We start from the raw sequence: 16,291 nt of genomic DNA on the forward strand, positions 1-16,291 counted from the left end.
CACACCTATTCAAAAAAGACAATGGGTGGCTGTTTTCGAAACAGCCTGCTACATACTACCTACGAATGTAGTAGGCAGTAGGTACTGTGCATTGTGGGAAACAGTAAGCGAGGGAGACTGGTCCAATGCGTACTGAGAAATTTTATCGAAACAGTACGACATCTGGGCAGTTTTGGCATACTGCAGATTTTGCTCTTTTTCACATACTACATACTGAATTTTTCACCAAATCATTACGTACTGCTAGTGTAATAGGCGGTTTCAAAAACAACTGCTGTTTACGAAACGGCCTGCTACATAGTACCTAGAAATGCAGTATGTAGTACATTCTGCATTCTACAAACTGTGTATGAAAGTAGTATATAGTATGACTGTTCTGTTGGATCTGTTTTGCAGTATGCCGGGTCGGGCATCGTTGGTTTTCTGGTTTTTGAAAGTGGAAGTAAACAACGACCAAGCTGATAGCGAAACTGCTTCTTTAGCATCCATTTCTGATTTAAAAAGTTAAGAAGTGGTTTATATGGAATTGAATGATTTTCACAGCACCTAAAAACTGAGTGTCCCCCGTCAAAAAAGAAGAAAAAGCAGAACGTTAGCCCTGTGCATTGTGGGAAACAGTATGCGAGGGAGACTGGTCTGATGCATACTGATACATTTTCCCGAATCAATTCGACATCCAGGTAGTTTTGGCATACTACAGATTTTGCTCTATTTCACATACTGCATACTACATACTGAATTTTGGCCAAATCCGTGCATACTATTAGAATAGTAGGTAGGCGGTTTTGAAAACAGCCAATTTTTACAAAAAAAACTAAAATCAGTTTTGGTCTGAACTGCTACTGCTTACAACGACTGACGACAGTAGTTTAAAAGATTTAGATTAAGATTATTAGTTTTGCATTATTGGAAGCACGACTGACAGGCGGACACTACGTAGCTGTTTGCGAGGAGGCTAAAGACCTGCCTCAACTCTGCCTTTGTGCCTTTTGCTAGGATGACTGAAGTTAGGTTGAGTTAGCATTTTCAATATGGCAACCGCAGACAATAGGCTGCAAAACTTAAGTTCAGAAACAAATGAGTGATGTCAGTGTTTAAGTGTAGTGTTTAAAACATGATGCGCCAGGAAAGCTATCTAAGAAAAGGGTTTCCCATTGACTGTAACCTTAGATCGTAGTTAGAAATTATAATGTTGAACTGATCATTTGAACTGAGTTTGATGAATATTTGTGTAAAAGTCACCGGACATTCTGAGCTTTTAGAGTTAAAGTCATGAAAGTGATAGATTTTTTTGCTCTGGGCGCTGTTGACAAAGCTTCTTAGGCCGCCTCATGCTCAGAGGCTATAGACCTCATCCTCACAGCGGTTGCAGGTTCAACTGTTTTGATTTTTAGTGGTTATAATATAGACTGAAGTTCCTACTGATTCCTCTGCATGACATACAAAAGCAAAGGACACCATCATGAAGAAGTCTGGTCATTTATTATTATTTTTTAAATGTATTTCAAAGGTATACTTTTGGGGGGCATTTTGCCTTTTATTGTATAGGACAGCTGAAGAGAGACAGGAAATGAGGGGAGTCGACAGTGGGGGTAAACATGTAGCAAATGGTCCAGGCTGAGAGTCGATCAAGCGACCTCTGTATATGGGATGCGCTTAGACCGTTGGGCCACCGGCAATTATTTTATGTTAATTTTAATCTCTGGCACAGGTCCAATGCATCAGGATCATAGAAGTGTGTTTGGTTTACTATTGCCTCTGAAAAGATTCTCAGAGAGTGAGATGCTAGATTGTTAAAAGGGAGCAGGATGAGATTGTACGTCAGAAAGCTGTACTTATGATCCTACAGGGCAAAATCAGTGAATAATATCACAAAGGTAGTGACATGAAAATAAGGTCACGAAAATCAACACAAAGAAAATACTCTAATTATAATTACAGTGGTTATTGTTTTTGATAAGTGAGCTGATTATATCTTCATGATGTGTCTTACAGTCTCAGCTTGACATGTCATTTTAATTGATGCATCTTTTAATGTGTCATCTTGCCCTTAACAGGTGGGGATGGCCTGGATGCATCAATCAGTGACCCTCAAACTGTGCCAGCTGTCCCCAGGAGCTCCTCTCAGGGCAAAGTGAATCCTTACTCTGTGATTGACATCACGCCTCTCCAAATGCAACAGCTGGAGCAGCAGCATGGGCCCTCCTCCTCCTCTTCCCCTTCCTCACCAAAAGAGCCCAAGGAAGGAGCGGGAGATACGCAGGATATCAACACCAGCCCTGGTGGTGGCATCACTTCAGGATACTCAGTACCGGTGCCCTGTGGCTATGCAACTCCCTCGGGTGTGCCGCTAATCACACCTACTTACACCACACCCGTCATCATTCGTCATCTCTCTGTGGACGAAGATGGTAAAGTAGATTGGATGTTCAACTCTTTTCTTTTTAAAATATCCATACCAGAAAGTACTTTGGTTTTAAAGGATTAGTTTATCCTTTAGTTTGAGTGAAATCCTTCCTCTCCTTATTTCACTGTACTCTCATCAGACCTGCAGATACAAGGCTGTGACACGTAAATGCTGCCTCAGCTGCTTCTCTCCCCTGTCTTCTCTTCTTTTTCTTGTTTTCCTAAAGCCTTGCCACGAGGAAGTAGGGACTAAATTTAGCCTTCCCCAAAGATCTGTGTTGGCTGTGAGGATTTTCCGGTTTCCCTAAAATCTAGCAGTAGCTGTGTCCAAGCCTGAGGCCTGGCACATTGAGGACTCTGATTACACTGTAATTAACTTACTGGGGTCGCACCACTTTCAAATACTCTCATGTTTTCATAAAACAGGTTGAAAATGCATTGCATTGACTGATGTGGAAAAGTCTTTTGTTCTTTACTTACCTTACAATTACATCCTTCATCAGTAAACACTCATCTCGTTGACATGTTCCTAGGAAAGCAGAAGGGTAGTTTATTGCTCAATTTGAAGTAGGGTTCAAGTGAAATCAATAGAAGCACATTTTCAAGAAAAAAGTGTCTTGACTGAATCGTGTTCAGGAGAACAGTAATTATCTAAGTATTGTTAGTGACATCTGGTGGTAAATGAACAGAATTACAACACAGTATCCAAATATTTGACATGTATTGAGCTGATTTCTGATACAATTCTATTATATATTTTTTGTCATCAAATTGTTATTGTCATTTATGCAGTAACATACAAACATAGATTTGCAAGGGTCATAGAGCATAAAACAACAAAAACAACAACAACAAAAACAGCAAACTAAAAAGAAACTACTAAGAACCAGGTCCAGAAGAAGAAGAAGGGAGAAAGTTAAAGGTTGTTGCGCATGTTGTGGTAATGTGGGGAAGTGATGTGTATGTAGTCGTGTGTGTGTATGTGGGTATGTGGGTATGTAAGAGAGAGTGGGTAAGGGGGGTTGCTCAATTCAGCAAGTTTTTAAGATCGTCCAATGTTCAAGACCATAGTTGAGTTATGTCCTTTTTTTGCTCCATGGATGCCAGCTGTGGAAAGTTCCAGATACACAACATCAAGAAACGTAAGCAACCATTGTTGCAGTAGTTGGTGTTTCCATCTACCGGCAACCATCTTCTTAGCAGTCAAGCCAGCTAAAAACACATGCTTCTGAGCTGTATGAAGTTGCAAGTCATTTAAAATCAAGAGGGAAGGAGACGTGAGATAGACAAGCGTAACAACCAAGACAAATTTGCCTTAACCATTTTCAAAAAAAAAGGCCACACCAGGGCAGTCCCATATCATGTGGTAAAAAGTATCAGTTACACCTAATGGACAGAATGTGTGCAATTTGAGTCAGGCTTCAGCTTCAATACAATTATATTATTTGTAGTTAACCACGACAAAAAAATGTCAAATACCATAAAATTTAACCTTCATGTTAAAGGCAAATTATACCTTCATTACCTTAAATTGCTAACAGAATGTGTCTTCATTTAATGATGTTTCTCATATAGAATATTGTTTAACAAACTGGTCATTACAAATGCAACAACACTCAAACTAATAGAATCACCTTTTTAAAAAGCTTTAAAAGTCTTTGACAGAAAGCCACTTCGTTTTAATCTCTGCATCATACTTCAGAAACATAACCTCCCTGCTCTATATACACAATCTTACACTCGCCCCATATTTACAACTCATCTTAAAGCTACTGCGAGGAGATGTGAGCTTGTGTTGAATTTGACGCCCCCTGTGCACAGAGCAGCTCTCGCTGATTTTCTCTTGTTCATGTGTAAATGTTTCTTGATAAATAATCTCATTCTAATCTTTGCTGATGAACTTTAGTGAAAAATAGGCGGCTGTTAATCATGTGGTCTGACACCTACCCCTTGTCGGTGGTTTCAGGCCTTAAAGACGACTTTATAAAAGTGGTCTGTCTTCCTGAATATCGCCTTGTGTGCTCTGTCCAGTCATAGCTAGACAGGATTATTAATTTCAGTCTGTTTTACAACCAGTTAAAATCTCTCACAGGAGCTTTAAATGAAAATGTGCCTTTTGGCTAACTCTGGCATAGTTGCATGGATGCAGTGCTGAAATGTTCATTAATATGCACTGTCCTTTTAAATAAATAAATAAAGTAAATACATTATTTGATTCTTAGAAATACTTACAAAATAAATTACTCACTGTTGAAGTTTCTCCATGCTCTTGAAAAAAACCTCTATAAAAATGTTGCTCTGCACTTCATAATGCAGCTTGACCTGTGCTTTAGTCCAGGGAGCTGTTGGACTTACAAACAGGCAGGAACATTAATAGAGTTGTGTGTTTTATTTTGTGTAACATTTCCTCTCTTTCACCTCTCAGTCACTGTGATCGGGACTGGTAACACCTCTGCTGACAGGTATGTGGAATACTACACAGCCACAAACTATCTATTCCAATCATTAAGCACATTTACTGCTGTATCCCAAGCAGTATGCATGTATCTGCTTTCACAGTGACAGGAAGTTACTGACTACAAAAGCTACCTAGATGTAATTTGTGATAATGTGTTAATATCACTGTATTTATACAAAAAATGAATAAATATTCCCTAGTTTTCTGATATTGAGCTGACAGTGAAACTAGGGATCGGCATTTCTAGCCAAAATACTATTCGATTATCACTGGCATCTAGTCTGCGATTATTTGTAAATGCAGTTTTCACAGTTTCACAGAATCTCACACCACTTCACACATATTTCCAGTGACTTTCGCTAATGTTTTCTTCTTCTTTTGCTATTTAATGCAGTTATAATTCTTCTTCTTCTCTTACTTAATGCGGTTAGCAAACAGGTTTAAGATGCTCTATAGCCTACGTCTGGCAGGAACACTGGATTACAACCAGGCACCGCTGAAAACAATAAGACATTGTACTTTTAATTAGATTTTTAACAAGTGAACGTACATTCAAGCATTCAAAAGTCCTGTCCCATCCCTAAATGAAACTTATTATGTGTTGGTAGAGTTGTCATTTTTTGTGTTTGCATGTTTCCTCAAGTGTTTTCAGTGAGGAGTACCCACCTATACGAGAGGAGGATGCTTTGGCGAAATGGGCGTCAGATCCTGCCAACACTGCATGGATGGAAAGTAAGGAATGACATCCACAATAACTATTCACCAATCAAGATGCATGTGTTATGTGTCATGTTCATAGTAGGAATACTTCTAAGGTTTCAGTTCTCTGTACATGTCTCTGCACACACAGCACGCCTGCAGGATGCTGTTATCCTCTTTTCTTTTTTATGACACAACTGAATTCCCAGACACTTCCTTCCCAGTTCTTTTGAGGAAGCGGACCCTTGTGTGCTTCTCTTTTAGATCCCTCCTTACTTTACGTCCTGTTTATGGTGCGAACAGCCCGGGCTATCTGATGTGTGAAATAATGCATACATTGTTGTGAATGTTTCTTCTGTTCTTCAGATCCAGACGAGGTCATTTATGATGACGTGCCCAGAGAGAACTCTGACTCCAACACAGGTTTGTGACATTTATTTTTCATTCCTACTCTGCACAGAATAAGTGTTTCAGTTTCTATCTGTGGGCGTAAGCTGTCAGTTCTGTTCTCTTTCATCTCTTGTATCATCTTTTTTTAACTTGGATATTTGATTCGGATGTTAAGTTTTATGGTTTCTAGTCCAATAAAGCAACTATTCAGTTTATTCAACCTTTGTGAAACTTAAGATTTGAGTGCATCAGTTTCATTTTTGTTGGAATTTTAACAGCAACAGCTAATGATAGAATTCAATTTTAACATCTGCTTTAAAGACATGCTCTCACTAAAAATAGAACGACATCATTCACAGTTACAGTGTTCATGGAACCGCTCTACTGCTTAGGTGCAGATTATTGTACTTGTATATATCTGTGTACACGTCATACAGATCCAGATGAGATGATCTACGATGACGTTGAACTTGGTGAGGAGGGTGGCTGCAATAGTTCCCTCGACAACGGCTGGAGCTCCAGCGAGTTTGAAAGCTACGATGAGGCCAGTGATGGGGAGGGTCGCACTGAGAATGGCCTGCCCCATGCCTTCATGAGAGGAAAGCCTCCTCAAAGGAAAACACATGTGTGTATAAGTATTAGTCATCCTCCGATTGCTCTTTCAACATGACTGTCGTAGACAAGACCGCAGCATTCTCAAGCAAAGAATAATTTCATGTGTAACTGTTACTTTATCTACTTGATGTCATAAATTTGTTTTATATGAAGTTTAAAAAGTCTAGGTTGAAACAGGTCCTGTTTTTGTTATTGTAATAAGAATGTTCTTCTTGCTGTTTATGGATCAAGTTTGAATGATGCACAGTCTGGTTGTTCATGTGATGTTAAATCAAACATGTATCTGCAGACCTGGTAAAGATGATTCTGGCTTACAGTCAGCTTGCTTAAATCTGTAATGTTTTGGTTTGTGGTTTTGGGAATTCAACTTCACTCTGTATCAAGTACACTCAGAATTGAAAATAGCAGTTGCATCAGATATAACTTAGGTACATTTCCCCTCTTACTTTCTATAACTTGTACTACATTTAACACATTGATTTTTACCATTGTTAAAAATAATGTAAACACATAAATGCTAAATAGGTCAACTAGAAATATTTCTTACAATAAACACTACTGTGGGATTTAGTAATATAATCTAGTAGTATATTCTGCAAGCACATTTTTCCACACTTCTGTGTTTCCATAGAAGAAAAGTATCCATGATCAGGTCACTTGAAGCACGTTCTCTATATTAGAGCAATGTTATGTAGGAATTGATATTTGTTGAGATTTGGACTCCTAGAGTTTAAGGGTGCAATTCTTCCTCTTGCCAACAAGTAAGACCCAGTCTTAGATTTACGCCTGTGAGACTTCATACTCAATCACTCTCTTGTTTCTATGTAAATGTAAATTCAAGAAAACAAAATTAAAAACAGCGCATTAAAAACAGAGTCAACAAATCACACATACTCAACCCAATTTATAAAGCGCAAGAACAAGCATTATAGGTCCAGAGTAGATTTCATCTTCTTACTAAACATGAGCTTAAAATTATTTTCAGGCTGTTATTTTAGGCTGAAGTAGATAAAAAATGTTGCTTATGATAGATGTTTTTTTCGCATGAGAATATAGTCAGCAGTCTGGCGACACATATCAGGACTACACTGAGGTTCTGAGGTGAAAGTTAATTCCAAAACCATAACCAGTAACACCTGCTTTGCTTCCGTTTAGCTCTCTCAAGATCTGACACGCTTGAAAGAACACTATGAGAAAAAGATGAAAGATCTAATGGCAAATACAGTGGGAACGGTAGAGCTGCAGCAGCTTAAACAGAAACACGAGCAGAAGGTAAACTACCTGAGGCTCACCTCACCTGTCTCTGCTAGACAAAGTAGTTCCATCCTTTTGCTCTGAGTCTAGCTAACCGCTCTGGGTGTCTCTCACTGACATCTTGCTCTGATATGAATGGCTTGTGGTGGTGGTACTGGTGATGGGTTTGCAAATGAGTCATCAGCTCTTTGTCTGCTGCACTGACCTGTCCTGCTATCAGTAAATGCGTTGAAGGCTATCATGCTATGGATGTGTTTGTAATTAGCATTTGTTTGATTTTACATTCATTATCTGTTTTGTGTTTTGCTCCATTCCAACTCTAACATGCTTCTTGTCCTACTTAGCTCAGTTCAGTAGTTTGTTAACCATAGGCTTATTCAAAGTAAACTTAACTTCTTAACTATTAAAAAAATATTTTTGTGTGACTTTTGCCAAAAAGGTAACAGTGTATTTGTCTCACAAAAGATGCAAAAACTGATGAAGGCAGCCAAGGAAGGGACCAAAGATGGGCTTGAGAAAACCAAAGCTGCAGTGAAAAAGGGACGCTCTTTCATCAAAACCAAGTCATTCTGTAACGGTATGTGGTTCATTTAAGGATTCCCTGTAACTATACTTCCTTCCATACCTCTGTTTAGTTTTTTATTTTTATTTTTTCAAAGAAAGGGGCAATATGATTTAGTATGGGTAAAATTTCCCCTCCCTTTAGAATGGAGGCTGTATGTTGAATGGGAATTAGGGATGTAAAGGTACACAAGAAGTTGTAGTATGGCCTTTCGGTTTGGTTCAGATGCGTACAGAAAGAGTTCGGCCCACAACTTAAGGTAGTTCAAATCAAAGGTCCCACACAGACTGGAAAACGGGAGGGCACCACACACAGCATATGTAGCCTGTCTTCTAGGCTACTGAAACAAAATCGACTCAAAACAAACCTGTGATCAGTTTTGTGCGTTGAGCTCAAATAGTAGTTACCTGTGATCATCAGTGTGTGTGTCTGTTTAACTGCAGAGCAGGAAGCACTGAAAAAAATACACATCAAGCCTCTTGGGAAGCCATAGAAGTCAAGCCATAGAATAGTTTTGTCTTGATCCCGAAAATCCAGTTTCAGCAGGGTAACTGATGTCCTTGTAGCAAACAGTGACGCATGGCGCTCCTGTGTGCAGAGGAGTCTCCGATATGCAGAGCAGCAGGAGACCGAGGAGCTGCAGCTATACCAGAAACGCAGTAAAACTTCTGTGTAGTTATTTGTTTAAAAGTGACTATTTTGGTATAAATAATTACCCGTTATGTGGCAAATAGACCTCTGGAATTAACAAAACAGCTGCCTGCATATGGAGCTTGGCAGGGGTAAACTTCAGATCCTGCATTATTCAACTTTTTAATTACATTTTATTATATTAGAACTACTTATTTTATGTTTTATTTAAAATGTTATAAATAAAAAATGTTAATAGGCCTGCAAGCCTGGACTCTCAAGAGAACTTTTACATGTTGTCTAAAGTGTAGAAATAAGTCCTAATAAAGGGGAAAAAAAATATATGTGTTGTGTTTGTTTACCTTACCGCACCAAAAATGTAACAAGACTTTAAAACCAAGAACAGTATCGAACCAAACCACATTCTTCTAAGGTTTGCTGTCTTGAACTTGCAGAGAGGAAGTCAGCCTGTTTTGAGGATGAGGAGTCTGAACTCTTCATCGAGGTGGACTGCTTCAATGTTGAGCCAGTGCTGAGTCCAGCACCAGAGGGTCTTTCACAGCAACAGGTAACAAACATGCCTGATAACTGATCTCCTAATTCACATCCTTTTTCACTGAACTAGTGCCAAACACCTGGAGAGTAATGCTTTGTTTTTATCCCTCTACAGCTGGTGAGAAGATGTATATTGGGATCTATTCTGGAAAGTGAGAAGAACTATCTGGACGCACTGAAGAGGATATTAGAGGTACGGAAGTGCAGTGCAGCGATTAGGAAATCCACTTTCAAAGGATTGTTATTACAGTTCACTTTCTCTGCTTTCTCAGCAATATGAGAAGCCTCTGTCCCAGATCGAGCCCAGGCTGCTGAGTGACAGGAAACTGAAGATGACCTTCTATCGTGTGCGCGAGATCCTGCAGTGCCACTTCCTGTTTCAGATTGCCCTGGCAAGCCGTGTGGCTGAGTGGGACAGCCTGGAGATGATCGGGGATGTGTTTGTGGCATCGGTAAGTCGTAATTTTGACTCAGGATGTAAACACTGGATGAGGTTGCTATAATATCATGAAGTATAGTTATCATCTGTTCAGTTTGACAAGGATAGTGAGACAGGAGTATGGCTGTACTGCACACAAGCCATACATTTCAAAGACACTTTCTCTTAGGCAGGCTCAGAATGTCAAACTTTTCTCTTTTGTGTTTCTTCCGACAACCTTCTCTTCAAAGCAAAGACTACATCTCCAACAGCCATGCTCTCTTTTTCACTTCCTTGTTTTTATTGTAAAAACGACCCCTGGCAGGACATCAGACGAGCAGTGGGACCCATATGAGACTTGTTTAAAGTCTGTTCACTGCCCTCTCTAACCCCAAAATCCACAGTCATCATAAAACAACAGGGCCCACACCCTAAGCGCTTGTTTTGCGTACAGGAATAAGTCCCTCTCCTTTACTGTGTATGTATACAATTGAATTATTAAATAATGTGATAAAGTAAAAACAAATAGATGGTTGCACCTTATGCACCTGTACACAAACTTGTTATTCAAACCTTTGGAGGCTGGGAGTAAGTGAAGCAGAAGCATATAAGCTATGTTGTAAAATTATGCCTATAATTAGTTAATGATCTTAACATTAAACCTGGGGCAGCAGGGTGGTGCAGTGGGTAGCGCTGTTGCCTCTCAGCAAGAAGGTTCCTGGTTCCTATCCCCGGTCAGGCAGGTGCCTTTCTGTGTGGAGTTTGCATGATCTCCCCTTGCAAGCGTGGGTTCTCTCCAGGTACCCCGGCCCACAGCCCAAAAACATGCTCACCAGGTTAATCACTCTAAGTTGCCGGTAGGTGTGAATGAGGGTGTACCCTGCCTTCCACCAGATGTCAGCTGGGACAGGCTCCAGCCCTCTGTGACCCCAACCCCATAAGCAGTCAAGATGATGGATGGATAGACATAAAACCTCCATAAAAAAATCCCTTTGATGACAAGCATTAGGCCCAGACGCATTATTTGTGCTTTTTGTAGTGAGCTATAACTAGATCAACTAGATTCCTTGTGGTGATATATAAGCCAATGTTGCTCTTGAGACAAAGTCGTCTTAAACTACACTACACATTTAAAAAACAATCAGAGCTCTTATCATGCAGGCCAAGTGCTCACTAACAGAACTGACTTTTATTTAAAAAAAAAAAAAAAGAGGTTCTTCAATGAAACTTAAATCTTCAAATGATGTCCCAGGTCATAGATGCTACTGTTTAAAGTGATGACTGTAGCATAATGTGAAAGGACCTGTGTGATAACCATATAATTTACAGCATTATAAAATTGTCCTTTAACAACATAACTGACTTGAAAGTTCAAATTCAATGAAGTGTCAAAGAACTGACGTTTTCAATCGCATTCTGAAAATTTGCTCAAAGAAAGTCCGAGCACATTGCTCAAACCAGGGATGGAGATGGAAGGGAGAATGTGATTTCTTCTGTTCTGATTTCATTTACTTTGTTAAAGTTCCTTGCAATCCAGTATTATATGGTTTTATTGCAGAGGTTCATAAAAAAGAAGCTTATAGCAAACAATCCTAAGTCTCAAGAGCAGGGCTAAGGGGGAATCCAATAAGGCTCACTGTGATACCTGAGCTGTGTTTGTGGGTAGAAAATATCTTAGAGAACATTTATATAAAGATGACGTAAAAAAAAAAAATAGTCTTGAAAAGAAAAATAATAGACTCAAATTTGAAATCTGAACATTTTACACTATGATCTTAATGTAGCTGTGTGATTGAAGTCCTCTTCATTAGCCAATCAGTCCTTTCTCAGTCTGTGTCCTCCAGAGCAACACATAAAAAAGATAACGACACCATTGCTGCCAGGAAGATGTTCTTTTCTCCCAAATCTGTCATGAACTATGTGCTGTTTTATGATCTTGTAAGTGGTTAATGTATTTACATCTCAAACAGTTCTCAAAGTCCATGGTGCTAGATGCCTACAGCGAGTATGTGAACAACTTCAGCACAGCGATGGCAGTTGTTAGGAAGACGTGTGCCGCCAAACCTGGCTTCCTGGAATTTCTTAAGGTAGGAGAAAGAGAAAGAAATGTGTTATAACAATCAAGCTTAACAAATCCAGCAAATGGATATCAACTAATCTTTTTCAAATATTTGGACTAGCTCCCCTACTATGCAGTAACGTATCTTCTTCCCTAAAGCATCGTCAGGAGAACAGCAGTGACCGTGTGACTTTGTACAGCCTGATGATGAAACCTATCCAGAGATTTCCGCAGTTCATTCTGCTCCTTCAGGTGAGATGAAATCATATTCTGAACCCCTTAACAGTAGACTGCAGAAATCCAGCTTATACTGTAGTTCATAGATGTACCAGCAGAGGGAGTGCCGTTCATGTAAATGGAGGCATGTTGTTTTTCAAACCCCTTACCTCAAAGGGGACCAGGGGAAGGCTCTGAGGGGAAATGCTTCCTTCAGATCTCTTGAATCTTGCCCCGGCATATTTACTTTTCCTGTGTGTCTTGCAGATAAATATGGGACACTGGGTTGCTTATTTTGGAGTGCAGACATGCATAATGAAATTTAAAAGACAACTAATACAAATTCACAAAGCTGTTTTTGATACCACGGCTTGTTTCCAACATTTATTCTTTCAGTCACGAGAATGTGAGCTTCTGTACAGTATCTTGTAGAGCTGGACAGACATAGTGTTTGTATTCCACTGATAAAACTGTTAAAGAACAGCAGAATGTGTGTAATCAGTGTGGCTCATGAGTAAATGACTGACCAATGCATGGCTCCTCTTTGCATCCTCTATCAGGACATGCTGAAAAACACACCAGTGGGTCATGCAGACCGGCTGCCCCTGCAGATGGCTCTGACTGAACTGGAGACACTGGCAGAGAAGCTCAATGAAAAGAAGAGGGAGGCTGACCAGCGCTGTGAGATCCGCCACATTGCAAAGGCCATGAATGAACGCTACCTCAACAAGGTGAGGCCACTGCTCAGTGTGTGCATGCATTATTGTTTAAGTGTGATTAAAAACTGCTGCTAGTTTTAAGAGAGTGTGTGGTCAGGATTAATGATGTGCTTTCTGCTTAGTCAATGTGCAAATATTCAGCTGAGGTTTTATTCTTTTAGCTTATAGCACGGAATTTCCCTCTTTCTCTTAGTGGGAGGCCATCTTTATATTTTCTTGTGTACTTTCTTGCCTGATGAGCATATTTTAAGCTCACATGCACAAAAATTAGCTTTCTACAAGATGTAATTATCTGTCTATCTGCTGTGTAGAATCATGTGTTTGCAGGATACCCTACTTAAGGCAGAGGAGCTTGGCTTCTCATATGATTTAATTGCTCAGAATGACTGTTGATAGCTGTATATTGCATGCTATTATCCAAAGTAGATGGTTTCTCAATAGAGACTGACAGCACTGGCATAATCATGTGTGATGAAGTCTCCTGACTAGACTGAATTTTGGGAGTTTCATGCTTTTGAACAACCTCAGTTCCCAGAGTTGAATTGTACTGCGGTAGAAGCCAACACAGCCTTGTTTGATGAGAGTCCGTTGCATGCTTTCCCTTATATTGGTATGATTAACTTGTATCCACGTAGCATAACTCTGGTTTATAATCCCTTTCCATTAGCTTCTGAGTAACGGCAGCCGCTACCTTATCCGCTCAGACGACATGGTGGAGACGGTTTACAATGAGCGTGGTGAAATTATCAAAACCAAGGAGCGACGCCTCTTCCTGCTCAATGATGTCCTCATGTGTGCTACACCTAATATACGGTAAGAGTGACCAGAAACCAGATCTGCTCTCATCTCTCCTCTCTTTCTCAGGTGAAATATTGTGACAATACTTTTCCATTTCACTATTTTTGCTATCTTGAATATGCTCCTGTTGTGCTCTCGCCTACTGTAAGAACTACAAACTGGAATTTCCTGCCAGTAAAAACCCTTGCAGTGTCAGTCACTAAAATTAGTCACTGAATCTAAAAAGGAACCCCTGAGTGTAGAGGAAGACAGTGTCCTGGGAGTGACTTTTAACCACACTGAGTCGCTGGGTTTGGACTCAGTTGTACCCACTATGGCTTGCTGTGTAGCCAAGAGTGATGGAGAGCCCCTTTTGTGGACTTTTCAGCTCCTGTCCTGTAATTGTCACATGATGGTCACTCACCACATGCTGCCTCTGGGAAACATGCACTCACCCGAAAAATTGTTTTTCTAGATGAGTGAAATTCACCTCCTCATTTTTCAAACATGGCATCATGTTAGTTTTCTACTTAAAAAAACACATTACGTACATTATTCTGCACAAAAAGGAAGTTTACTACATAAATCATCTACACCCAAGCGGCAAACTCCGGTCTCAAACGATGAAGCCATTGGGAAGTGCAATAAACTGCAATACATCGAAAATCCGCTTGAGGTTGGCTGCAGAAACACCGGAAACCACATAGACATGAATGGGAAAAAGACGATCTTTGCAGCATTAATAAACATGTTTACAACCTGGTTCAAAAAACGGCTTGGCCCTATGACCCTAATCTCTGTAATGGCACACACTGCACGGGAGGTGATTTTTTTTCTAACATGAAGGTTCAGAAGATATTAAGATTACGAGTTTTGCCCAAATAAGGACATGACTGACGTGACTCCCGATCGGGAACACATAGCTATTGGCTAGGAGGCTCACACTACGTCACACTCTGCCTAGTTGAGTTCCGCATTTCCAATATGTCTGCCGCCGTCGATTTGCTTCAAAACAGCTCTCAGGAACAGATGGGTGACGTCACGGATACTACGTCCACATTTTATAAAGTCTATGTCTACACCACGCCCCATAATCTTCATCTCTTTCTGCTCTATCCAGATTTCAGGATGGCAGCGGGAGCGGAAATGGCAACGCCCCACTTGAGCAGAAGTTCCTCCTGAAGTGGAGCGTGCCTTTGAGCTTCGTGGAGGTGCTGGAGTTTGGATCCAGTGAGGACATGGCCGACAACAGCCACTACCCAGCACCACATTCTGGGGAGAAGGTGGTCATCAACGCTAAGCCAAGTATGAACCAAAGTCACACATATTTTATTTTTCGTGTTCCTCTCTTTTAATTAAGTACAAAAGGTCCAATGGAGGAGGGAGGAGAGTTCACCTGGCTAAGTTGTTAAAGAGTGTCAAGTAGATGAGGCTAAATCCTTCTGTGGGCTATGAGGGCTCTTCTCTCTGCTGGTCAGTGAACTGCTCCTGCTTGATGATTGGACAGTTAAGATCTCAGGGTTAATTAAAGGTGAATATCTCTGTGCTCAAGAGGGACTCTATATAACTTGTAGATGTAGTGGTTGGAACGGGCATGGAAGAACAGTTAGTATCTCTCTTGATCTATAAATATTACGTTTCAATCAAGTTACAGACCTGAAAGTGACAGACAAGTAGATCCACATTATAAACACAGAGAGCATTGCACGTTTACAAACATTTCTAAAATGGTGTCAGCCCTGCAGAGACCATCCAGCAGCTCTGAGTGTATTTTTCCCTCTGCCGCCCTCTGCTCTGCTGGCTGCCGACTCAGATGATTTCAGTCTTTCCACTGGGTTCTCCCCTGTCACAAACAGCTGCTCGGCCACTTTTAAAGGCCCGGATCAGACACACAAGAGGCATAATGAGGGTGTATGATTGTGGTAACAGCGCTGCAGTTTATATTCCAGTGCCTATATTTGTTTTGTGTGTGTGTGTTTGTGCTCAGTCTATGGTAGTGCACATTATAGAGCTGGTGAGTGCTTTAGTACTGTATTTTCCCTGGTCTGTTAAAAGTTGTATATGTTGATGCTGAGGTCAAAGGCTCACCCTTATACACCCTTGAATCTCTTCCACAGAGATACAAGCTGCACTCTGTAGTTCAGCCTCTCTCTCTCTCTAATCTAATGTCTCTAATACTGTTACATAATATCAAGTCCTTTACAGCCAGGTGTCACAGTGTCACATTTATCATCAGATAAATCCTATCATGGATTATATGTGCTTTAGCATCATCTTCCATGTTCCATTATTTATAGATAACTGTACATCCCAACCCGAGTGTTTTACAACTACAACTTAAAGTGAAACAAAGCTGCACAGTGCTCTTGTTATTTCACAACCCCCCCTGCTGAGAGACGTTTAATATGCAGATCACTGCATGTGAAGTGGATCCTGTATCTTGAGCCTTTATATACACACTGCAATGTCCTCATCTTCATGCTGAGAGTATTTTTTCGCATTTATGTTTTTCTTCCCACACTTTTCCACCCTT

General features: G+C 40.3%; 1 protein-coding gene across 2 annotated transcripts in view; it reads left to right on the forward strand.

The window, feature by feature from the left end:
* Positions 1-16,291, forward strand: part of arhgef10 (Rho guanine nucleotide exchange factor (GEF) 10) — a 73,732-nt gene that overhangs the window by 23,821 nt on the left and 33,620 nt on the right. Inside the window, exons 4-18 of one of the 2 annotated variants that reach the window (XM_034675189.1) lie at positions 2,058-2,411; positions 4,832-4,868; positions 5,508-5,596; positions 5,930-5,986; positions 6,391-6,578; positions 7,724-7,840; positions 8,288-8,399; positions 9,470-9,582; positions 9,685-9,762; positions 9,842-10,021; positions 11,958-12,074; positions 12,206-12,298; positions 12,823-12,993; positions 13,649-13,794; positions 14,879-15,063. In XM_034675189.1, the coding sequence (XP_034531080.1) occupies positions 2,058-2,411; positions 4,832-4,868; positions 5,508-5,596; positions 5,930-5,986; positions 6,391-6,578; positions 7,724-7,840; positions 8,288-8,399; positions 9,470-9,582; positions 9,685-9,762; positions 9,842-10,021; positions 11,958-12,074; positions 12,206-12,298; positions 12,823-12,993; positions 13,649-13,794; positions 14,879-15,063 (2,037 nt within the window). The remainder of the gene's footprint in view (positions 1-2,057; positions 2,412-4,831; positions 4,869-5,507; positions 5,597-5,929; positions 5,987-6,390; positions 6,579-7,723; positions 7,841-8,287; positions 8,400-9,469; positions 9,583-9,684; positions 9,763-9,841; positions 10,022-11,957; positions 12,075-12,205; positions 12,299-12,822; positions 12,994-13,648; positions 13,795-14,878; positions 15,064-16,291) is intronic. The other variant, XM_034675190.1, reaches the window with a different exon arrangement.

The sequence above is a fragment of the Notolabrus celidotus genome, chromosome 22 (genome assembly GCF_009762535.1).
Source record: "Notolabrus celidotus isolate fNotCel1 chromosome 22, fNotCel1.pri, whole genome shotgun sequence".
In the NCBI taxonomy this organism is placed as follows: domain Eukaryota; kingdom Metazoa; phylum Chordata; class Actinopteri; order Labriformes; family Labridae; genus Notolabrus; species Notolabrus celidotus.